Raw genomic sequence first — 26,097 nt, forward strand, 5'->3', positions numbered from 1 at the left:
AGTGAAGGCCTTTAGGAGTATGTTTAGTACAAGGGGTCCAGAAGCACGTAAAAAACACAAAATTTACAGGAGAAATGAATTATGCAAGTACTTAGACGTAACATAACGTAACCAAATCTAACCTAAAATAACATAAACTAACCTAAGCTAACCTAAACTAACCAAATATTAGTAGAAATAAGCGAAATTCTGTATTTTTTTGGAAAATTATGCGGGACCCCTACACTAATATAACATAAACTAAACTAACCTAACCTATCCTAACCTAACCTAACCTATCCTAAACTAACCTAATCTAATCTAAACTAACCTAACCTACCCTAAACTAACCGAATGTGAACAGAAAATACCAAAATTGTAACTTTTTTTTAGAGAAATGAGCTGGACCCCTTCTGCTAAACATAGGCCGGCCTTTATTCCCAGGACACCTAAATTTCCAATACAATTTCATGTTTATTAACTTTTCTAAGATGAAAATAATGCTGTTTCTTTAAGGTGGATCACCACCCGGAAGTCAGTACATATTTTAGCTCATTCCCGTAGCTACTGCGCAATGAAACGTTACATATTATAAATATTGTACTATAAGATAAAGTTAAGTTTCAGCTACAACACAAGACACTGATTCATTTGGTTGTGTCTTCTGATATCGAAAAAGAGAACAAATAAAAGAAAATATTTGATTAGTTTTACAATGAGCACACAAGATGACACTTGCTGTTAGATCTTACTAGGAGTGCTCAGTTTTACGAAATGTTTATTTGAATGGGTAAAATATTTTAAAGTAACGATCTTATTACGAAATAGATATATTATTTGACCGTTTTTCGTGTTATGTTTCACATTTTATTTAAATATTAATTTATATTTAAGGAAATAGATTTTGAGAAGAAACTTGCGCAGAACGCCATAATGCGTTGTTGCCAAATTTGTACGTTTAACTTCTGAATTCTAGCATTGCAATTCGAGACGCGGAACTTAGCTGTGAATTGCGGTAAGGGTCGAAAACTAATTTCTCTAGTAAGTATCCAAACAGAATTCCATGATTACTTCTTTTATTATCTTGCACCAATAAGCACTCGACACTAGCTGGCAACGCCGCACTATCCAAGCAGCGTTTAGCATAGCACCGAGAACACCTAGTGATCCACCTTAAACACAAGCTATACAAAAATATAATAACGAAACAGTTTGGACTCACAGTCAGTGCTACTCCTTATGACAACTTTTTTAAGATTCGTTCGGTTATATTTTGACTCTCCCTCATATCATAAATGTGTAGCTTTGCTTTATTTTTTCTTTTTTGGTAATTTTGATGTGTTTATACTCTGATAAGCCTTGCAGTTAGCTTCAGTCCAATATTTGGACAGACACAGAACAAGAGGAAAATTATAGATAGGAAAAGGAAAGAAAATAGATAAGGTGAATAGAAAAATAGAGGAGATAACCATATTAGTTTGAAATACATTTGTAGCTTCACGCATACTCTCCGCCTATTCTTTAATTTTATTTTATTATTTTGAATAATTAAAATTTTACTAATTATTAAAAATATTCAAATTTGATTTAAATATTGTAATGTACCAGGTGTTTGTGTTTACAAACACCCAACATGTCCTTGTGTTTAGAAACATTATACACGTGCTCCTATTTATAAACAATTACCACGTGCACTTTATTATGGAATACTACACTTGCAGACACCACCAGTTACACGACGACGAGGGAACAGCGGCACCATCGCCTCACCTGGAGCACCCATATAAAAGAGCATTCCACGAACAGCTATCAGTCTCGAGTGATCATATCCTTCTTTAGCTTGCCCGGAGCTCTAGGAGATACACAACCCAAAGCTTTTAGTTTGTTTCGGTACTCTAGGCTTCCCTTCCTCCCGCTTAGCTTGGTCGGAGCTCTAGGAGATTCATAACCCAAAGCTTTTAGTTTTTTCGGTACTCTATGCTTCCCTTCCTCCCGCTTAGCTTGTTCGGAGCTCTAGGAGATACACAACCCAAAGCTTTTAGTTTTTTTTCGGTACTCTAGGCTTCCCTTTCTCCCGCTTAGCTTGGTCGGAGCTCTAGGAGATTCACAACTCAAAGCTTTTAGTTTTTTTTTTCGGTACTCTAGGCTTCCCTTCCTCCCGCTTAGCTTGGTCGGAGCTCTAGGAGATACACAACCCAAAGCTTTTAGTTTTTTTTTCGGTACTCTAGGCTTCCCTTCCTCCCGCTTAGCTTGTTCGGAGCTCTAGGAGATACACAACCCAAAGCTTTTAGTTTTTTTTTTCGGTACTCTAGGCTTCCCTTCCTCCCGCTTAGCTTGGTCGGAGCTCTAGGAGATACACAACCCAAAGCTTTTAGTTTTTTTTTTTTTCGGTACTCTAGGCTTCCCTTCCTCCCGCTTAGCTTGGTCGGAGCTCTAGGAGATTCACAACCCAAAGCTTTTAGTTTTTTTTCGATACTCTAGGCTTCCCTTTCTCCCGCTTAGCTTGGTCGGAGGTCTAGGAGATTCACAACCCAAAGCTTTTAGTTTTTTTTTCGGTACTCTAGGCTTCCCTTTCTCCCGCTTAGCTCGCTCGGAGCTCTAGGAGATACACAACCCAAAGCTTTTAGTTTGTTTCGGTACTCTAGGCTTCCCTTTCTTCCGCTTAGCTTGGTCGGAGCTCTAGGACATACACAACCCAAAGCTTTTAGTTTCTTTTTCGGTATTCTAGGCTTCCCTTCCTGCCGCTTAGGTTGGTCGGAGCTCTAGGAGATACACAACCCAAAGCTTTTAGTTTGTTTCGGTACTCTATGCTTCCCTTCTTCCCGCTGAGCTTGGTCGGAGCTCTAGGAGATACACAACCCAAAGCTTTTAGTTTGTTTCGGTACTCTAGGCTTCCCTTCCTCCCGCTTAGCTTGCTCGGAGCTCTGTCGGGATTCCTAACCTCAATCACTTTTGTTCTCCGGAGCTCTGGGACACTTAACCCTCTCTCTGCTTGTTTCGGAACATTGAGGATTCCTAATCTACTTCACCTAGCTTGCTTCGGAGCTCTGTGTTGATTCTGTTTTAGGCTGCTCGGGCCTTGGGTCACTTTCTGTACCTTATATTAGAGAAGTTACATCATTTAGTATTCCTGTAAAATCTTGTTTACAGAGCATTTTTTTAATAATAAAAACCGGTAGTGGAAGACGATTCCGGACTATAATTTATTCTACCAAGCTCTACCTACCCTTACTCAGGAAGAACTTCATAATATGTTCAAACATTCCTATGGACAGACAGATATCATGAAGAACCGTCATCTTATCTCATGCTCATTACAATACCCAATTAGTTATTTTGTTTTAGACTTCTTTGTATAAAATCAATCGAATTAATTGTCTCAACTAGATACTAATTAGGATATGTCCAGCCGGAAGGTAATCCTCGTATGAACAAGCAATGGAATTTTTAAATAAAATATTTTAAAAAGTTACAACAATTATTTTCTTGTATTTGATAATGTATAAGATCTCTAGTTTGCTTCATCACAGATATTATTGCTAACTTTCAGAAAAAAAGGAGAGTTTGATAGAACATTCAATGGAAAAATACGATTGTGTCTAACAAACATACAATGGAAGTGTAATGAACATTCAGCAAACTAGATGAAAATTCCAGCCTCAAACTATCTATATATGTATTTATACTTTTATTCTTACAAGTTAGCTTTTAGTTGCTGTTCGAAGTCCACATTCGACAGTTAAATAGTTAAATCATGTAAACAACCCAAAACTAAGTCAACAGTGTTTTTAAACTGTTGGCTTTTACTTCCTGTTCAAAACTTCCATTCGACAACTAAGTACTTAAATGATTTAAATAATTCTAGCCATCCAAGACTGACTTCCAGTGTTTGTAAATGGACATGAACAGTTGAACAAGTTACTCTAATGGAAGTTCACCATTATTCGTATGCACCTTTGGTAGACATGAAGTGAAATGACGGATATAATTACAAGCAAGACATAGATTTTATATTAATGTAAATGAGTTGTTCTTAGACCATTTGTAGCTCCCAAACGGATCATAACTCTTGCTAACGCTTGATAAACTATATATTTTTGTTCATTATAGATGATATAAGTACAGGGTGATCCAAATGCCTGCAAATGATCACATGGTAATCATAGTTGTATGTTGTGACATGTTAATGTGTCTTCGGTCACAGATGAATTGATGAAGGCAAGGGCGCCCATCAGGAGGAGCAAGGTGGAGCGTTCGCCCCCCCCCTAAGAGGAAATTGTACTTGGGAATATCGAAAACCCAATAGAATTTTTACATTAGTTACAGCAAAATTTGAAACTATATTTGAAACGTTGCTTATACTTCACCCCCTTGGAAACCACAACATGGGCGCCCTTGAATGAAGGATATTCAAACGGGTTTCTGACGACAATTTACCCATTAATACACTATTCTTAGAACACGTAATCCAACTTTATACATTATTTCCTTTTCGGTGAAAATAAAATCGCAATCTTGAACATTTATATTTATTCATATAAATGTTAAGTCAGATTTTTGTGTTAAGGCATAAGAAAAGACATTTTTCAAATGAACTGGCTAATAGTAGTATGGAAAATCGACATGAAGTTTTGAGAACGTTTATTAACCTTGTTTCCAAATAATGTGCGCCAGAAAGTAACTTTATAGGAAGAGACGTGGCTTTTCGGACACATTTTAAAATATCGTTTGATTCAGTTTAACGCGTTAGCTGCCATATGGGTCAAATAGGACCCACTGAAGTTTTCTAAGAAAATGTTCTCGTAGGTCCAATCGGACCATCAATTTTCTAATTCGTCGAGTTGCCGTTAGAGTACTCGTATTTTAAACTGCTGCCTCTAGTGTTAATGAACTGTAGTGTTTCTATCCCACACAACATAGGAGATATTTATGTTGTAGGTTTTGTTGTTAGAAGTTGCAGATTAACGCCACTAGAGGTGCTGAATATTAATTAACAAGTATTTGCTGTTTCTCTAGGGCCGATCAGACCTACTTGTTGCTTTTTGAATGACTTACTGCAATTTATTTTGACAAGATGCCAGTATTATGAAGTCCTCGTCAATTTGCTGCATTTTCAGAAAGGTCTAGATCACTATACTGTTATTACAAATGAGATCAAATTCTGCGCATATTTCTTCGTTTTTCATTGCACAAAGAAACTACTTATTAGCACTAAAGGCAACAGGAACTCATCCACACTTTTCACACAAAGCTAGCTTCTTCATATAATAATTAACAAATGCCTATCAAACAGAGTTGCCAGCTCAACTGTAATTTATACCCTCGCCCATAAACAAAATATACACGAGTAGGTCCTATTGGATCCCCAACTTTCATGCGCGCGGATTCAGTGCATCGCCTTATTGTTAGATTATGTTTTAGCACTAACATTACGTTTAAAAAAAATATGAACGAAACAAAAATAATATAAGTAAGTACGTTTGACACTACCGGGGAACAACAAATTCACCCTTGGCAGCAGCAGAAAGATACAGCCTTCATATTTTGTAGTATTCATTATTCGTGAACACTTATGATCTACTTCAGAAAAATATATGCACCCACTGTAGATGGATATAGGGCATATAAGTCGAATATTCTTGATTAAATCAATTTTTAGGGCATATAAGTTTCCATTTCCTTCAATAGCTGAATTACTTACATACTTCAAGTTAACCGATGCTATATGTAAATAAAAAGGAAAACATCAAATATCAAAGAAGAAGATAAAGTACTTACCGTCATACAAAGATTCCATTAATTCCCGGATTGATCTTTGCAGACAGTATTCAAATCCAGTATCTTCCTTGGAACATGGCTTGATATATTCCTCTGCAACAGAGAGAGAACAAAATAAGACACTGTTCAACTGTATAAGAATTTTCTTCTATCACAGAAATAAGAGTTTTCTAACTAACCTAAGTACTAAAAGAATTGCTTTCTCATCATTTAACACTGGACTTTACATACTATAACCAGATATTATATATTTTTGGTATTCAAACGTGTTAAAGATAGTACCGTAATATTTTTACAGGGAACTAACATTTGAATTAAATATGCATAGTTGACTGATATGATTAGGATAACCAGCTTCTTCTGACATCATGCATTAGTATTTATGGTGTATATAAAGAGGCTCGCTGAACAGATCAAGCCCAGCTGTGATAGGAAAGAAAATCTTTTTACAGTGTTTCCTGAATTCACTATGATTATGTTAAGTTTAGCTTTCCCGTCGTTATAGAATAATGAAATTTTGCACTACGACGTAAGTCAAAAGACAGTATAGTGCTTCATTGTTATTTTTGTATATTTCTACCTAATTATATATTTATACACTTATTTATTACATTATTAATATTAATCTTTACTAACTACATATGCTATTTCGTTATGCAACCAAAAATGCTTTGGAGGTTGCATGTACAATATAACATCCACATGGTATTTGTAAATTATGATTCAAATTGTGAAAGTACTAATTATATGTGAAAACATCTTACAACTAATTAACTAACTCTATGACCTATGGAACTCGGAGGTTCAATACTGCTTTCACAAAAGCTCTCCATTGACTTCTGTCCTTAGCCAACTTGATCCAGTTTCTACTTTGTATTTCTATTTCTGCGAGATCCATCTTAATATTGTTCTCCCATCTGCGCCTAGGTCTTCCTAACAGTCTTTTCCGATAGGACATCCAGTTAAAACTTTGAAAGCGTTACTGCTTTCTTCCATTCTGGTTACATGACCTACCTATCTGAGCCTACTAGGATTTCATTCCCAAATACTTTCTGTTTAGCGTTCTTTACTCAGAGTAAGCGATCATGTTTCAAGACCATACAATACAGGAGATTTTTTATTTTTTAATTTATTTTAAGCTTTAAATTCCTCGACAGAATTCGCGACGACAAAAGATTTTGAACTGAATAATAACACGAATTTCCTGCTTTTAGTCGACATTTAATTTCTTCGTGGATATAGGGTCTACAAAAAGAAGTAGAATCTTATTTGGGTAGAATGAAGAAATAGGTCTAAGACAATGAAAATAAAATGAACGGGATTGCTTATAATGTGTTACAGTGAACCATTCGGAGCGCTTAATGTTTATATAGTCTCAGTTACATTTCTTCACTTTACTCCAAAGAAAAGTCATTTCTTTCAAATGTAATTTTTGAATCTCTTCCTTAAGAAGACTCTCGACAAACAAGTAGAAAAGAAACCAGGAAAATTCTACAATGATATAAAATAATGATGATTGTTATTGATTATTGTTAATGATGATTTTATAAAGTAGAAAATAATTTTAAAAATTGTTTTACTTAAAAATTAACTAACAAAATAAAACAGGTCACATAAGTCGTAAAATAAGAACAAAGCAAATCTTAGTAAGTAGTAAAAGAGAATTTTTCAAGGAAATTATTATTATTTTTCTTTTTACAAATATATATATTTGTGCATGAGTATAAAAGAAAAATATTCGATACTCTCTCATTACAATAAAATTAGAACATAATTATATGACAAAGCTCCTCTTGCTTTTCTTTTATAGTCATGCATAAATTTTTTGAACTATTTTGCTTCAAAATATAATCATCTTTTACTTTTTAGCATTATTTGTTCTATTTTTAACTTTTCACTGTCATGATTATTGGTTATTGTGATCGCGATCATTTCGGACACTACAAACTTTTATAAAATCCTTCCTTGTTTCTGAATGAAGAATAGACAAATTAAACAATTTCTTTGAAGGAAATTTAGGAATGATCCAAAAAAATGCATCAAAAGATTGCAATCTTGGCCAATAATTAGTTAGTAGATCAGGGGCGATAAAATATTTGAACGGCCCTCTTTTTTTTTTTTTTTTTTTTAGGAATAAGCACATCATACTGACTTAAGTGATAGTTTTGGTTTGGCTACACTATATCTAATTCTGCAAATATAAGGCTTTTAAGAAAATTTTTGAGTGAAATATAATGGATGTTTTGATCCAAAAAAAAAAAATCAAATTGTGAAAGGGTACGGGTATTCACTAGTGCTGTCGAAATCGGTTTTTGAAAAAACCGAAAACCGGTTTTTGAAAAAAGTGAAATTTCATAAAACCGAAATGTCGGTTTTGAAAACCGCTTTTGCGGTTTCGGTTTTGAAAACCGCATTTGCGGTTTCGGTTTTGAAAACCGCTTTTGCGGTTTCGGTTTTGAAAACCGCATTTGCGGTTTCGGTTTTGAAAACCGCATTTGCGGTTTCGGTTTTCAAAACCGCTTTTGCGGTTTCGGTTTTCAAAACCGCATTTGCGGTTTCGGTTTTGAAAACCGCATTTGCGGTTTTCGGTTTTCAGAAAATCGGTTTTCTGAAAAACCGAAAACCGCAAATGTCACACTAATATCAAGTAACGACGAGAAAACAGCTAAGAATCTTTCCCCACTTCGGCTCACAGTTGCCAGATGGAGGGAAATTTTCCTCGGCGTAGGGAAAAAATTATCAAAATTTGCAGAAGGAAAAGAAGTTATTTTTTCTTAAAATGTCTTAAAGTGAAGGAAAATTCTTGGTGAATATACTTGTACAATTGGCAGAATAAAAAAATAAGTTGCAATTTCTCAAAGAGGCACGGGTATCGTTATTGGGAAGTAAAAAGATACAGAATAAAATATGATCGGTGTTTCCTTCACGTATAAACTACTGCAGGTGTCTGGGACTTTCGATAAGAAACCAGTCAACACATGCAAAACCACAACATTCACATTTATCGGAGTGGCAACAAATCAACAATAAAATTGTGTATTGAGATAGAGATTTTTTCTTTCTTTTCTCTTTCTTTTTTATGAAGAAAGGGAGGTGGTGCCTTTTTGTTAACAAAAGAAAGAGTGGCAGTACTATTTTTAAAAACAAGGGGAAAGAGCAATAATAATATAAAAGATGTCAGTCTAAGTGGATGATATTTCAAATTGAATTTCATGAGTTGCATGTGTAGTGATCTTAAATAGGGATATACCTTATTTCTATTGAGCTTAGTGTTGGCTTATTACCCTATTTTAGCGGGTACCACCCGATTTTCAGGTTCTATATTCGTCTCCCTCTTAAACATATCTTAATCACGAAAAACCAGCCGCTTTTTGGGATTGGAGAAAAATCTAAGAGGACTTAGTTGATAAAGTGTTGGTATGGTATATTCAACGTAAACCGCTACATCTCTGACAATCTCAATCGCGATTGAGTTAAATTTGGACTCGCGCTCAGGCTCAGGCTCTGGGCTATCTGAGCAGTGCACGTGTGCAGAATCATTTGCTAATAAGAGATCTGCTCTAATGCACAATGGTTTTCTTTGTGTATTTCATGTGTTTTTAATGTAATGTATTGGAGGTTCTATACGAATGAATATTCGTTTGTAGATGTTGTAACAAACATACTTGAATTATTCATGCCTTCACAAGGTATAAAGAATGCCGAACGACAATTCCAAGACTCTTATAGAAGCGAATTTACGTTTCTTAGCCAGGGCAGAACTCAGTTTGAAGCAAAATGTACACTCTGGAAAACGGTTTCGTGTGAAACGTAGGATGCAGGGAAGCAAATTGGACCTCCCCTGATTTTTATATATTTTGTAAATTAGACCACGAGGAACAAGAATATGAAGGAAATTTGACATTCCGAGTTTCGGAACTCGAGATATTCGAACATAAAGTGACCACGGAAGTAAACCGGACTCCACCTGATTTTTATATATTTTGTAAACTAGATCACGAGGAACACGAAGCTGAAGTAGTTTTGACATTCCGACCTCCGGAACTCGAGATATTAAAATTTAAAGTTTAATATAGACGCTATCTATCTATATGAAAAAACACAATATTCTCTATACGAAACATATTATGTCCTGTGAGATATATAAAGATAACCAAGAAAGTTCTGTCGCTTTTTGTGGAGGTCTATGTTCAATTGACCCTCATACCGTGAGTTGAGTGCGAATGGAGATAAGGCGAAGGTCAGTTGTTGGTGTGGGTATATCCAACATTCTACCTGGTTGTGGCAGTTCAGTTACAACGTGAACTTGTGTAAGGACGGATTGAATATGGAACCTCCACAGAGCATCATAAGGGCGTGTATGCTGTACGAGTTCAAACTTGGATCAAACGCCACTGCAGCGGGGCGGAAGATACCTCAGGCCTTTCGTGAGGGTGCCGAACAGTGGACAGACATGTGAGGAACTGGGGCTAACATTCAATGTTATAACAAAAGAGACACTGACCAAAGCTTAAAACTTTGCTTTATTTTAAATTATAATTTGTAACTGTTTCGGATATCTAGCATATCCTTCTTCAGACACGATCGAAATTAATGAAAATACAGACATATATATAAATGTTGTTATAACAAATTATAATTTAATTGAAATTGTAATTGAAACAGTTACAAATTATAATTTAAAATAAAGTTTTAAGCTTTGGTCAGTGTCTCTTTTGTTAAAACAATTAATCCAAAGCCATGAATAGTCTTACTATTCAATGTTAATGGAGAAACCATTCTCCAGCACCTCCATCAATTTGGGAAGCACTACAAGTTGGGTCTATGTGTCCCAGATGATTTGTCTCCGGGCCAGAAGGCTACGCGTGCAGACACCTGTGATTCTTTGCTGTCTCGTCTGAGGAAGGAGCCATTTCTGGACAGGGTGTTGACATGTGTTGAGAAGTGGGTCCTGTACGAAGCTTCACGGCGTCGTCATCATTGGTTAAAATCCCACGAACCGGTTCCAAAACAGCTGAAATCAGCAATGCAGCAGAGAGTCCTCCTGTGTGTTTGGTGGACTGCTCACGACATCGTGCATCGGGAACTGCTACCGGGTGGTCAGAGCAGAACATCAATGCAACTGCGTACTGTCAGCAGTTGAGTCGTGTTCAAGAAAAACTCAAAACCCTGGAGCCAGCACTTCTCAATCGCTAAGGGGTTCCCTCGTTACGGAACAACGCTATGCCCCACATAGCTAGAATGAGCCGGGACACTATCCTACGCTTTGGATGGGAAACACTATTGCATCCGCCATACTGTCCGGACATTGTACCGTCCTGTTATCACCTGTTCCTTTCCTTGGACACTCACTTTAAAGGACTCCAGTTCAACTCCGTAGTAGAGGTGCTAAATGCACTTGATACCTTCTTCGCTTCACGGCAAACCAAGTTCTACCGCGAAGGAATCCATGCCCAACCCGAACGTTGGCAGAAGGTCATTGATACTGATGGGTACTATTTTTGATCTTCCAGGTACGTCTTAGGTGACATATCGATGCTCTAAGTGATAGGTCAAAAAGCGACAGAACTTTCTTCGTTACTTTTATACATATTACATAAAACTACTGTATAAGTTCTAGTATCTCGAGTTCGGGAAGTCGAAATGTCAAAATTTCTTCAGATTCGCGTTCCTCGTGGCCTACTTTACAAAATATATAAAAATCAGGTGGCGTCCAGTTTGCTTCCATGGTCAACTTATGTTCGAATATCTCGAGTTCCGACATTCGAAATGTCAAAATTCCTTCAGATTTGTGTTCCTTGTGGTCTAATTTACAACATATATGAAAATCAGGTGGGGTCCAGTTTGCTTCCCTGCAGCCGAAAAGTACATTGGAAGTGTCATCAAAGAAATAACTAAAAAAAAAAAAAGTACTAAGGATCGCAGGTCAGTATTTGTAACACAGAAGTTCACATCAATACTTACGGTTTAGAACCCCTCACTTTTCTGATTTTAAAATATGGCAACCCTAATTTAGTTGTCACTTGTACAACCATCGAACTATCCCTTTCGCACTGTGCTGCACATATTACAATAATAGCCTTGGAGCAAATAAAAAAAAGTTAAAACACACATATAAATCAATACATTTGTCTCGATCGATAGATGCTTTCACAATTGTTAAAAGGTGTAATTAAAAACAGCAAACATTGTTTCTGCTTTGAAAAGGACAATCCCTTATAAAACCGCAAACACGGTTTCGGGCGGCTTTCGCTTTCGAAAAGAGCTTTTGCGGTTTCAGTTTCGAAAAGAGCTTTTGCGGTTTCAGTTTTGAAAACCGCATTTGCGGTTTCGGTTTTGAAAACCGCTTTTGCGGTTTCGGTTTTGAAAACCGCATTTGCGGTTTCGGTTTTGAAAACCGCATTTGCGGTTTCGGTTTTTGAAAACCGCTTTTGCGGTTTCGGTTTTGAAAACCGCTTTTGCGGTTTCGGTTTTGAAAACCGCATTTGCGGTTTCGGTTTTTGAAAACCGCTTTTGCGGTTTCGGTTTTGAAAACCGCTTTTGCGGTTTCGGTTTTGAAAACCGCTTTTGCGGTTTTCGGTTTTCAGAAAACCGGTTTTCTCAAAAACCGAAAACCGCAAATGTCACAAAAATTCAACAGCACTAGTATTCACCATCCCTGCTTGTCTAGTGATTAGCTTGGTGCACTGAGTCACTGATTCGAATCCCGTTGGGGGACCGTTGAAATTTGAACACATTATGGATATTAGGATTTCACTTTAAACTGTTGATACACACCTCAAATAACCTCGATGTTGTAAAAAAAAAAATTCTAAAATGCAATCTAAAATACCAAACCATATGCCGTAGTAAATTATATAAATTATAAACCTATTTCTTGTTTAACACAAATTGAAGACTAAACTCGTAGAGAATTGCAGTTGCATTACCACAAAGAATTAATCAATTAATGCATTCATTAACTTGTAGGATGCGAACAAGAAGAGATTTCAGGTAGTTCATTAATTTGGTGATTAGTTTCCTTTCAGTAGAATCTATGTCAATCATTTCTGTTCTGGTAAGTTGTCAACACTGAACGTTACACGATTTTCATTTGTTGTCTTTGTGGTTAATAGCAAGGATGTTATAAAATAGAGGATCTGCCCAATACGTATCTTTATCATATGAAGCCAAAAAACAACCGAGCATCGTCTGAGTCGGCAGGTCTGATTGGCTATTCTCGTTTCCGTCATGATTGTTGGCTCGAAACATTGCAATCTTAGTGGTGCGATCATGGGCAGAATAGGTGTGGCGAAGCTGTGACGTATAGCTTAATGATTTTGTTGTATGGGCAGATACTCTATTTTATAACATCCTTGGTTAATAGTCACAGAGCACCGAATAGCCCATGATCGTCATCTGTTTTCTGTACGGGTAGAAATGGAGGACTTTACGACGGAACAATGTGTTGCCATAGTGGAAACTTATTACAAATGTGCTAAATGTTGTTGCCCGTACAGAAAACAGAAGACGCTAAACTTACTATAGAACAAAAATGGCGGGCATTTCAAAACTTGTGTTCTTTATGAGACACCCTAAAGAATTAAACTGTGTTACTGTCAAATTTAGGCCAGGATGTAGAAATTCAAAAGTTAGGGTCGGAATTTGTCTATATAGGCGATATTCATGGTAGAAATAGAAACACCTCCGGTGTTATTGTTGATCGCTGTAGAGCTGAAACGATAATAGACAGCGATAAGCTGCTTCCAGCAATTGATTAAAGTCTTGAGGGCACACTTCGTTTTAATCTACTCTCTTTAAGGTGGATCATCATCCGGAAGTCAGTACATATTTTTAGCTCATTCCCTTAACCACTGCGCAATGAAACGTTACATATTGTAAATACTGTACTATAAGATAAAGTTATGTTTGAGCTACAATACAAGACACTGATTCATTTGGTTGTGTCTTCTGATATTGAAAAAGTTAAAAAAAGAAAAGAAAATATTTGATTCGTTTTACAATGAGCACACAAGATGGCACTTGCTGTGAGATAAGTGCTCAATTTTATGAAACATTTATTTGATTGTGTAAAGTACTTTAAAAGTAATGATCTTATGACGAAATAGATATATTGTTTAACCGTTTTTCGTGTTATGTTTCACATTTTATTTAAATATTAATTTATATTTAAGGAAATAGATTTTGAGAAGAAACTTACGCAGAACGCCATAGTGCGTTGTTGCCAAATTTGTACGTTTAATTAATGGATTCTAGCAGTTAGCAGAAGCGGAACTTAGCTGTGAATTGCAGTAAGGTCGAAAACTAATTTCTTCAATAAGTATCCACGCAGAATTCCATGATTACTTCCTTTATTATCTGGCATCAGTAAACATTACTCGACACTACCTGGCAACGCCGCACTATTCAAGCAGTGTTTAGCATAGCACCGAGAATACCTAATGATCCACTTCTAGTTTGAATATTGATTTATACAGAGCAAAACTGGTAACAGATAGAGAGAGCTTTTAATCTTCTAGATTCGATTTAGCATTCTAAGAATAAACAAGATCTTCTCTCTTAACCCACAATTGAAGCCAGAAGTGGACGAAATCAATCACTTCTGGTTTTAACGTTGATTCATATAGAATAGAAACGGTCATGAGTGGCTAGAAGCAGTTTCCTGCAACCAATTATGTCTCAAGTGGTACCTCATCTGCACTTTAATCTCTCTACAAAAACGAGAAATGGTAGAAATCTTCCATCCTTTTTGTTCTAATTATTAATTGAAAAATATCACAACCACACAAAACAAAATATTTCGCGTAGTGCACACGTGACACTGTTACTTCTTATTATAGCTTACGTTTCACTCGTAAGATATCAGCAAATGATCCACCATCACTGGTACATGAACATTTCACTGCTACTGGAGAAAGTGCTGCATTCGCTTGTGTGGAGAAATACTACCAAGATTGTTCGAACCAAGAGAATATATAAAAAATGGTCCATTGTGCTTAGGTGTGAGCATGGGCATATAGTAAATAAAGTTACCTGATTTGTTCGTGTATCAAAGTCGACTCTAAAGTGTGCTTATAAAGAATAATCTAATACAAATATGAGCTCAATACCATGTCATAATTGTGGCTGCAGAAAAGATTATTCCTTAGAAAAACGGTATACAGGTTACACAAGTGGTCAGGAAAAATATTCCTAAAACTTGACACAAGTTGTTCTACCTCGTGAATACAGGTCATTTCTCACTTGTAGTGTTACCATCAAAAAGAGAAGTACGTTTAAAAAAATCAAGATGAATTGAGAAATTTGATGGGTCTCGCTACCAACTCCACTTCACCCAAGTCTTAAATCTCAAACACTGTTTCAGAGTTACATGATTCATAGTAGTTCACCCAAGTCTTAGATCTCAAACTCTGTTTCAGTGTTACATGATTCATAGTAGTTCACCCAAGTCTTAGATCTCAAACACTGTTTCAGTGTTACATGATTCATAGTAGTCCACCCAAGTCTTAGATCTCAAACTCTGTTTCAGTGTTACATGATTCATAGTAGTACACCCAAGTCTTAGATCTCGAACTCTGTTTCAGTGTTACATGATTCATAGTAGTTCACCCAAGTCTTAGATCTCAAACTCTGTTTCAGTGTTACATGATTCATAGTAGTTCACCCAAGTCTTAGATCTCAAACTCTGTTTCAGTGTCACATGATTCATAGTAGTTCACCCAAGTCTTAGATCTCGAACTCTGTTTCAGTGTTACATGATTCATAGTAGTTCACCCAAGTCTTAAATCTCAAACACTGTTTCAGTGTTACATGATTCATAGTAGTTTACCCAAGTCTTAGATCTCAAACACTGTTTCAGTGTTACATGATTCATAGTAGTTCACCCAAGTCTTAGATCTCAAACTCTGTTTCAGTGTTACATGATTCATAGTAGTTCACCCAAGTCTTAGATCTCAAACTCTGTTTCAATGTTACATGACTCATAGTAGTTCACCCAAGTCTTAAATCTCAAACTCTGTTTCAGTGTTACATGATTCATAGTAGTTCACCCAAGTCTTAGATCTCAAACTCTGTTTCAGTGTTACATGATTCATAGTAGTTCACCCAAGTCTTAGATCTCAAACTCTGTTTCAGTGTTACATGATTCATAGTAGTTCACCCAAGTCTTAGATCTCAAACCCTGTTTCAGTGTTACATGATTCATAGTAGTTCACCCAAGTCTTAGATCTCAAACTCTGTTTCAGTGTTACATGATTCATAGTAGTTCACCCAAGTCTTAGATCTCAAACTCTGTTTCAGTGTTACATGATTCATAGTAGTTCACCCAAGTCTTAGATCTCAAACTCTGTTTCAGTGTTACATGATTCATAGTAGTTCACCCAAGTCTTAGATCTCAAACTCTGTTTCAGTGTTACATGATTCATAGTAGTTCACCCAAGTCTTAGATCTCAAACTCTGTTTCAGTGTTACATGATTCATAGTAGTTCACCCAAGTCTTAGATCTCAAACTCTGTTTCAGTGTTACATGATTCATAGTAGTTCACCCAAGTCTTAAATCTCAAATTCTGTTTCAGTGTTACATGATTCATAGTAGTTCACCCAAGTCTTAAATCTCAAACTCTGTTTCAGTGTTACATGATTCATAGTAATTCACTCAAGTCTTAGATCTCAAACTCTGTTTCAGTGTTACATGATTCATAGTAGTTCACCCAAGTCTTAGATCTCAAACTCTGTTTCAGTGTTACATGATTCATAGTAGTCCACCCAAGTCTTAAATCTCAAACACTGTTTCAGTGTTACATGATTCATAGTAGTTCACCCAAGTCTTAGATCTCAAACTCTGTTTCAGTGTTACATGATTCATAGTAGTTCACCCAAGTCTTAAATCTCAAACACTGTTTCAGTGTTATATGATTCACAGAATGAAAACTATAAATTGATGAAGTGCTTGCATGAACAACGTTTAAAGATACGAGGAGAAAAATTTCAAGAGAAGACGAGGACGAGAAAAAGGTTTTCCAGAATCTACACGGTAAAGAATTCTTGGAGAGTCGAGACGAGGTAAATAGACGTTATTTCCCCTCTCGATTATTTGCGTGCTTAACATTTACCCACTTTTATCCATAAAACTGGATGTCTTCAATGGGCTAAAGAAAACCCAGACACTGATCTGTATATACTGAAATAGAAACGTGTACTTTCGACCAACGACACTTGCTTTTATCTGTGTTCCAATTGCATAAGGCGTGAAATATAGGCCTACTAGAAACCTAATCAAGTACTTCACTCGTGATGTATGGAGATTTGTTTCAAGCTAGAGCAGTCATGCTTTTCGTATTGTCACTTGAGCCTACTTCTACAGGTGAATATGAACGTAAACCAGCAAGTTTATTTGGACAGTGTTGGTGACCAGTAAACACCTTGGTGATGAATATAGGGTAGACAATCCATTTTCCAAGATGGCAATTGGAATATTCATAGAGCTCAAAGCAAGTGTACAAGATTTCAATAACATTCAGGCATCGTGTCGCAGCTGGTGTAGGGTGCCGAGTAGAGCAACTGGTGAAACAATTAAAAATACATATTTGCACCTACATGAGTTACGAGAGATACAATGATGAAGGAATGATGTGAATCTGCTATACCCCATGACATCCCTATCAACCAAAATCCAGAGCACAGGTGGGGTCATCAAAACTTTGGAAAGATTTTTCGGCATTGCCTAATAATATTTCCAATGTGCTTATGTTATTTTATGTCCGTAATGTTCCCATTCATTTAAAGACATTTACTACATTGACTTCTGAAGAAGAATTTTTACGTTAATTTTCTTAGCAAGTTTTCTTTCTAAGTAATCACTAAGTCTTCTTAGTAATTACTAACGTCTTTCTTTTAACCAAATTTCTCAAAATCCATGAACTATATTGTCACATTCTGGGTTATTTTTCACATTTGTCTGATCATAACATTGTCATCACAAACGGAGCCACAAAGGACGTTCGAGAAAAGAGGCAAATCTGTTCCAGAACGATGAATATAGGTTCGAGATATGAATGTAAATTTTATAACAAGTAGTCATTGTCTTCTAATGTACAATTTATAAAGGGTCGTCGTCTTCTACCCCACAATTTTGCTATCAATCAGTAATTTTATTCCCTGTTGAAATAAGCCTGGAGTTTGCTGAACAAAAAGTACTCAACTCCATATTATACTCAGAGGCGTCATATAGGGAGGGTAGGAGGGGGCAACTGCCCCCCCAAGCGTTTGCGGAATACATATACTCTAATCGATTGTCTACTAATATACTAGTACAGAAGGTGAAAATCTTATGTCGATGGTGCTCTTGCCCCCCTCAACAAAAGTGTGAAATGCCACTTCTGATTACAATGCCTAATCATTATGAAAAGTCTTCCCTAGATGCCAAAAGAGGTGATAATCAGTGGAAGAGATATCGGGGAATGCCGTTTGGCGAAGAACAATTTCATACTGCAACTCATAGATAGTCTGTGCCAGGCACGTAGCCAGGATTTCGTAAAGGAGAGGTGGGTCCATGACATGAAATTCTGTGGTCGTCACACCAGGGACTCGAGTATTCTAAACTATTTTACTGGCAACATATATATTGATTCGTTTACCCAGGATTTCGTAAAGGGGGGGGGGAGAAAATGACATGAAATCCTGTAGTCAACACACCAGGGTCTCGATCAACCTAAACTACGTATTTTGTATATTCTTTTTTTTAGGACAATAATATGAGGATACGTAAGTAATTATTTTAATAACAAAACTATGAAGAAATCTCGAGTAAAAGAATATAAAAAGTATTGAAAAAGACTTTTCAATATTTAATTTTCTTCCTTTGTTCATTCAAATACAATAATTTTCCTTTCATTATGAAATGAACTATTATTTAAAAAAAAAAAAAAAAACATATCCAATGTCTTGTAAAATATTTTACAATATCTGCGTTTCTTTCTCTGTTGAATCAGAGCTCCCTCGTGGCTAAGCGGTTAGCGTACGCGCCTTTGGCGTGGGAGACCCGGGTTCGATTTCCGGTCGGAGCTCATGTGGTTCGGATTCCACGTTAATCAGTAGGTCCACGTCTCATATAGCCTCGCTGCTGAACGGGACGCTAAACTAAAATCACCTCTCCTCACCTTCTCTGTTGAATCAAATGTTAACAGTACTTTCGTTTCCCGCATAACTTTTTTTAGATTTCGCTATTCCGTCAACTATTGACAGGTTCAAATGACAGATTAAAGGAGCAGTAGAAAAGTGTTTCTGAAATAATATCTTTGATACTGCAGAAAAGCGATGACGAAAAATTATGATTTAAAAAAATGTCCATACTGTAACAAAACGGCACTATGCTTTCGAAAGCTTGAAATTTCCATGAATAGTAGCAAAATTTTTGAGAATTCCGTAAGTTTTCTAGAAATTTCAAATTCCCTGAGTTCTCCAGGATATCCCGCTCATTCACCCCATGTATTGCAAAAAAAAAAAAAAGTAACCAAAAGCTTGCTGTAGCGTTTATTTTTAACGCTGATTCTTCTTTTTCATCCTTCCTTAATTTTTGTCATTTCTGGTTTCGAAGGGGGGTTCGAACCCCTAACCCCTTGGCTACGTGCCTGGCCTGTACCATCCATTCTGCGACATATGAGAGAGAGATGTCGTGCAACACGTAATACTCCTGGTGCAACACGAGAACGTTATGTCTGTTGACCATAGATATGTGCTCGCGGACAGCTTTGCAATTCGTTTCATGCAGCTCATCACTATTATGATTTTGTATTCATCATTTCACCTCGCCTGGGAAAGATTGAAGGATCACTTCCAACATACACCATCACACAGACACCGACAGTGATGCCAACCTGGAACCTCATAGAATCCCATCTTCAAAGGAAGAAATTTTCATTTTGCTGTTAAATTTCCCACGCGCTACACTAATTACAAATTTTTCAAAATTTACAAAATATGAAAATTGAAACTATACTGTATGTTGTTTACTTTTCTCGATATGTAAGTGAATTATTCATAAATTCCGATCTTTGACCTTAGTTAAAAGTGGCCATTGAAATTATTGATGAAAAGAAGCTCATTTTGTTCTAAGGATTTAGTATTTTCATCACGATTTTGTGTGATAATGTTCTACTACACGTAATGATACTAGATAAACTTCATTCTCCAGTTGTTCCGTGTGAGGCGCTTTTAAAATTGGCTGTTTGTTGTTTGGTGATTAACTTCCTCCCATTCATGATTTCCTTTTTTAAACTCCAGAGTTGAGTTGAGTTGATTTTGAGTTTAACGTCCCGTTCAGCAGCAAGGCTATATGAGACGTGGACCTACTGATTAACGTGGAATTCGAACCACTTGAACTCCCGCCGGGAATCGAACCCGGGTCTCCCGCGTCAAAGGCGCGTACGGGCGTCAAAGGCGCGTACACTAATTGTGAAGCTCTTTTAAACTCCAAAGTGCAATACATCCCATTTTGCTTGTTTTGAGATTCACAATTTCATGCATAAATCACTTTAACACTGATTTTACGTTTATTCGCCAGATTTTTTTTTTTTTCGTTGATCGAATAAACATACGAAAAATCCCATATATGCTATTAATTTTGATGAAAATTCCCCCTATCATAATTCGAAAAATTAATGTCAAAAATCCCACAACATGGAATTTTCCCACGGGTTGGTATCACTGACAAAACAACAGCGCCTTCTGTGGGTGAAAAAGTGTTTTCGGAAGTGATTATGATGTAAATTTTATACTTTCAAATGAAATGAAATCTTTCAGTTTAACGTCCAACGATCATGTCCGTTAGGCTAAAAGAGACGGTTGATTAAACAAATGAATGATAATGGAAGAATTTCTGGAATGAGAGAGTGGGAGGAAATGAGAGTACCCCAGGAAAACCCACGAATACAATGTTGTCCACCACAAATTATTTGGCATGGGATCGAATCAGGCACCCCTTGCACCAGCAGTAACCGCTCTGCTACTGACCACCACCATGCCCTCTCAAACATTGTACCGACAGTTTGCTCATGTCACACCATATCTTTTTTTTTTTTTTTTTTTTTTTTTTTAATCTGAAGTAACAAATTCGATGCAGCAAAACCTTCTCCGTTATTTGTTACACTCAGAAAACTGCAGATCTCCAGCTGGTGATTCTTGAAAATGAAATGAAATAAAATGTTTCAACTTTCCGGCCGTAAATTATGCCGGATAGGCTAAACGAAGCCGTGATGACGAGAATGAATGAAATAGAGGAATGAAGAAAGAACGGAAGAACATCGAGAAAACTCACGCACACGATAACTACGTTTCTTGAAAATGATTTTTTTTTTTTTTTTTAATTTAACGCAAGTCCAGACTGGACCAGGTTATAATCTCTATGATATAATGCACGCGTGGTGTGGCTACAAAAGAATTGTGTTCTTTATCTAAAGTAATAGTGTACTTTTATTGTGGGAAAACACTGGACAGTTGGGATAATGGTGGTTGAGAGAGAGATTCAGAATTCGGAGCCAACACAATATGTCAGCCTCCAGGGCGAACTACTAGCCAGTCCAGCCCTGATTTAACGTTCCATAGTTATACTTTTTCGGGTAAAGGAGACAGATGGTTAATGAAAATAAATGATTTTAATAAATAAATTAAATTTTTGTGATCGGGAATCGAACCCGGGAATACCTACACTTATATTTCGTATCTCAACCTTGTTCTACAGGAAGGAAATTCTCCCCTCCCGCCATTAATACTTTAGAAAAGTATTGCACACAGTGTTCAAACCTCAAAGTAGACACAAACCTTACCTGTTGCAGTGAAAACATGTTATAACAATAGTCAAGTCATTTATGTTATTCAGTTAAATTGTGGAGCCTATGTACACGTTAGGACATCATACTTTGAGTGACATCCCCAAAAAGATGAATAAAAGTAACATAATGTATCATCGGTTCCTTTACAAGTTTCCCTGAAACAATGAGAAGACATACTGTAGACCTCGCTTATCCAGTAGTTAGGGAGCATGTGAAATTAAAGGTTTGATTGAAAGTGAAAGAGCACTGAATACACTACAGTGGTTCAGCTCTCCCCTTAAATTGTAATATTTCTCCTATATGGTATTGTTAATGTAAAGAACGTGAGAACAATCCACTGAATGAATCAACCCAAAAGTCTTTGATTTGGTGAGGGTTTTCGGTAAGGATTACTAAGAACTGTTATTTTTATTTAAAATCAAGATTATAAAGAAATTGTTTCTCATGTTCCTCCCATCTCTAAACCCTTTTCTATAACGAAGTTAAAATTAAAATAATAATAATAATAATAATAATAATAATAATAATAATAATAATAATAATAATAATAATAATAATAATAATAATAATAATAATAATAATAAATAAGTTCAAAGAGTACGGGAAGAATTCTCAGCTTCTTTTCTGTAGCTGTTCCTTCGTGGAAAGGATGAATCATAAATTCGCTCTTTCGGGGCTTATTGCCTCTGGCCCAAGGTATTAGCAACAAACAGTACCTATTATTTAAATAATACGTCTATATTAATTCTCACCAATTTTTATTCCACGAATTGAATCGATGAAGAAATACCATATTTTGTGTACATGTGTGTGCAGTGTTTGTTTCAGAAAAAAAAATGTTTCGGGGAGACACTCAGTATTCCAGGGGCCACACTGCTGGTAATAGTCTATTTATTATTGTATTATAGATGTATTTTTTGGTCTCCTTCGCGGGACACTCTGAGAGCTCCGGGTGGCAGTGCGTCCCCAAAACATATCTGGAAGAAACACAATGTGTGTGTGCTCCATCAATTAATGCAAGTAAATAAAATTTGAAAAAGTCATTTGTTCTCATACATCCGCAAGAGGTCTAATGTCAACTTATTAAGTATGATTTACACGTTATCTGTGCTATAAAAATAATACAGAAGGATGTTAGAGTGCAGGGTTTCTTGAGCAACGCAATTAATATGTTAATTTGTTGGAATTAGCTATAAACAAACAGTTATTAAAGAAATAAGTCTTATATAATTATTGTTTATAAAGTTTTATGTTACATAATTATGAAATGCTTCAGTGATTTAGATGTTACATTGTAATTACTTGTCGTCTGCGTCACTGAAGAATTTATTTTTCAGCATACAGTTTAGCCATTTTCCGATGAACTTAGATCTGCTTATTGCCAAAATATATTAAATTACTAACTACTACTAACTATGATCTTTCATTCTATAAGGAAATGGAAAATGCTTTTTACGAATAAATTTATTCGGAACTTGCTCGTATCTTGTAGCACCGGTACCTAATAAAGAATATTTAGGGTCGTGGTTTCACAGAGGTTAAGAATGTTAGCCTCTAAGACAAGGTGTTGTTAGATATTATCGCAAGTTTCAAAATTTGATGGAGTATTCTTGGAATTAATTTTAAACATATAGATCAATTTTTTATAAAGTTAAATATTACTACATTAAAGCTTCTTATTCTTGGAGCACGATGGCTCATACAGGCCTGTAGCCAAGACACTAAGAAAATGTGCCAGACTTAGCCTTTGTGCTCCCGCAGTTGTTAGTTAGTATGGTACGTATGAATGTAGATGGAGTTACGAGTTCATTTATGGTTGAGGTGAGTTCACTTTATTTATTTATTTATTTATTTGCCATCAACACAACAGCATAAGCCCAATTATAGTGTTGGTGTATTACATAATACATTTACAATAATTTTCTTAAACATAGAGTTCATATTGCAGATGTCAATTTCTTTGTGTTTGATACATATTTTGTTATAAGTATAACACATTCTCCAAATTGGTGATTTCAATAATATGTTGGTCCTTGCTTTTTTGCAATAAAACAGACCAGAGTTATTAGCACGAGTTTTAAGTGTTGGGACATGAAAATTTAATATTGATATGAGATCTGTACAATTAAATTCGTTTTGTACTATTTTATGGAGAAAAATCAAATCTGTCACATTTCGCCTTTGTTCAAGTGTAGGGATACAGAAGTTGTCTATTAATGTTAGATAATTTTCATAATATGGATAGATTCCAGTTGTCTTGTACGTCAAGTATTTGATAAATTTAGATTGGACCTTTTCCAGTTGGTGTCTGTATTGCTGTTGTGATGGGTTCCAAATCACAGCAGCATATTCCAGTTTTGATCGCACATAAGCATAATACATTTTTGTTAGTGTAGTACTATTGTTAAATTCCTTTCCAATTCTAATTATGAACCCTAACATCTTGAAAGATTCGTTAACTATGTTCTCTATATGGTTATTAAATGTCAGTTTCTTATCAAATATAACTCCAAGATCTCTGACTGAATTTAATCTACTTAGTAAGATCTGATTCATTGAGTAATCAAACTCTAGTTGACTTTTGTTTCTGGTAAACGATAAAATGTTACATTTGTTTATGTTTACATTAAGTTTGTTAAGAGAACACCAATTAGCAATATTTTCCATGTCACGTTGTAAATCGAGACAGTCATGGATGGTCTTTATCCTACCATATATTTTGAGGTCATCAGCAAAAAGCAATTTGTTACTTAATAATATATGATCAGGGAGATCGTTAATGAATAAAAGGAACAATAACGGACCTAGATTAGAGCCCTGGGGAATTCCAGAATATGCAATATAATCAGATGATTTATATTCCTTGTAGATAACAGTTTGTTTTCGATTATTTAAATATGATGAAAAGAACTTGATCAAGGGAGAAGAGAAATTATATTCGCCTAGCTTATGTAATAGTACCTTGTGATTGACTCTGTCAAATGCCTTTTCAAAATCTATATATATTACATCAACCTGACATCCTACATCTAACGAATTTGCTATAAAGTCTGTGATAAGTGCAAGGTTTGTTGTTGTTGATTTGTGTGGGATAAAACCATGTTGATATGGTGAGATTACGGGTTGGATGTGGTCAATTATCCGTCGGTATGTTCTACTATTAACAAACAATGTACACAGGGTGTTCCAAAACCGACAACGCTTGGAAGGTGATACTGACATCAAGATAAGACAACAAATATAGAGCAACCTGGATGCACAAATACTTCCTTTCGGAGTTGTAGACTGCCAAAAACATGGAACAATTAACTTAAAAAGTCCATAGCTCCAAGCCTATTAGACCTACTGTAACCGAGTTGAGGTTCACTTAGGAACTGATATTTGCCCTATCCAAAAAATCATATTTCAGAATCCTGCTGTATTTCCGCAAGAATTTTTATAGAGGTAGTTGATGAATACGTCAAATTATAAGCACGTAGCCTCTATAAAAATTATTGCGTAAGTACTGCAGGATTCTATAACATGGATACTTGGATAGGGCACATACTAGTTCCTAAATAAAGTTTTGACCCGACTACGGTAGGTCCCATAATACTGAAGCTATGGATCTTTAATGTTTATTGTTTAATGTTTTGGGCAGCCTGTAACTGCGAAAGGAAGAATTTGTACACCCAGGTTGGTCTATACTTTTCGTCTTACCTTGGTGTCAGGAATCACCTCCCAAATGTTGTCGGTGTTGTTTTGAACTACTACTAACAACTAACAAACGTCTGAAAGTTTTAGTGGTGCTTTATAGGGGAATTCAAGCTCCCTTGTCACACCTAGCTACGGGCCAGGGCCCAGGCTATGTAATTTCCGACGCATAATTTCGACTTCGTGGGTTTCCTTGGAGTTCTCCAGTTCCCTCTTACTCTCATTTCTCTAATTGTTTAATTATCATCACTTTCATTAATTATCTGTCACCTTTAGCCTATAGAGCATAATCATAGTACTAAAAACCAGAGATTTTATTTCACTTTTCTGATTTCATTGCCCATAAAATAATCTTTTTGTTGGTTCCATCTAAGCAATTCTTGAACTTCGATTTCAAAATAAAAGGCTTATTCTTGTTATATTGACTTAAAAAAAAAAAAAAAAAAAAAAAAAACTTCCTTGGTAACAACTCGAAAGTTACTTCATACCTATCAGGTAGATATTATTTGTAACACCATATTTTAAACATTTTATAATGCACTTACTAAGTAGTAAAAACATCTGGACGGTTCGGAAGAAGTACGTGACTTTTTTTTAACTTTTTAGTAAACTGGAAAAGAGCGTATAACATTCCCATGCAGCACAATGCAGTGACACATAGCAAACAAGCTTCAACTGCCATCTCGGTACATTTTTTCGAGCTTAAAAGAACTACATAATGTTATGTTGTCCAATTCTAAGTCATTCCACCTAACTCAATTTTGCCGGAAGTGGCGTTTAGCACTATCTTCCTTCGACCCGCTCACATATATGAAAGAAG

The 26,097-nt window shown here is 36.0% G+C and overlaps 1 protein-coding gene across 1 annotated transcript in view; it reads right to left on the minus strand.

The window, feature by feature from the left end:
- LOC145691974 (protein takeout-like) overlaps window positions 1-26,097 on the minus strand; it is a 103,805-nt gene that overhangs the window by 52,741 nt on the left and 24,967 nt on the right. Inside the window, exon 2 of the mRNA XM_081767273.1 lies at window positions 5,758-5,850. Coding sequence (XP_081623399.1) covers window positions 5,758-5,850 — 93 coding nt within the window. The remainder of the gene's footprint in view (window positions 1-5,757; window positions 5,851-26,097) is intronic.

This window comes from Thermobia domestica, chromosome 8 (genome assembly GCF_964235325.1).
Source record: "Thermobia domestica chromosome 8, izTheDome1.hap1.1, whole genome shotgun sequence".
NCBI lineage: Eukaryota > Metazoa > Arthropoda > Insecta > Zygentoma > Lepismatidae > Thermobia > Thermobia domestica.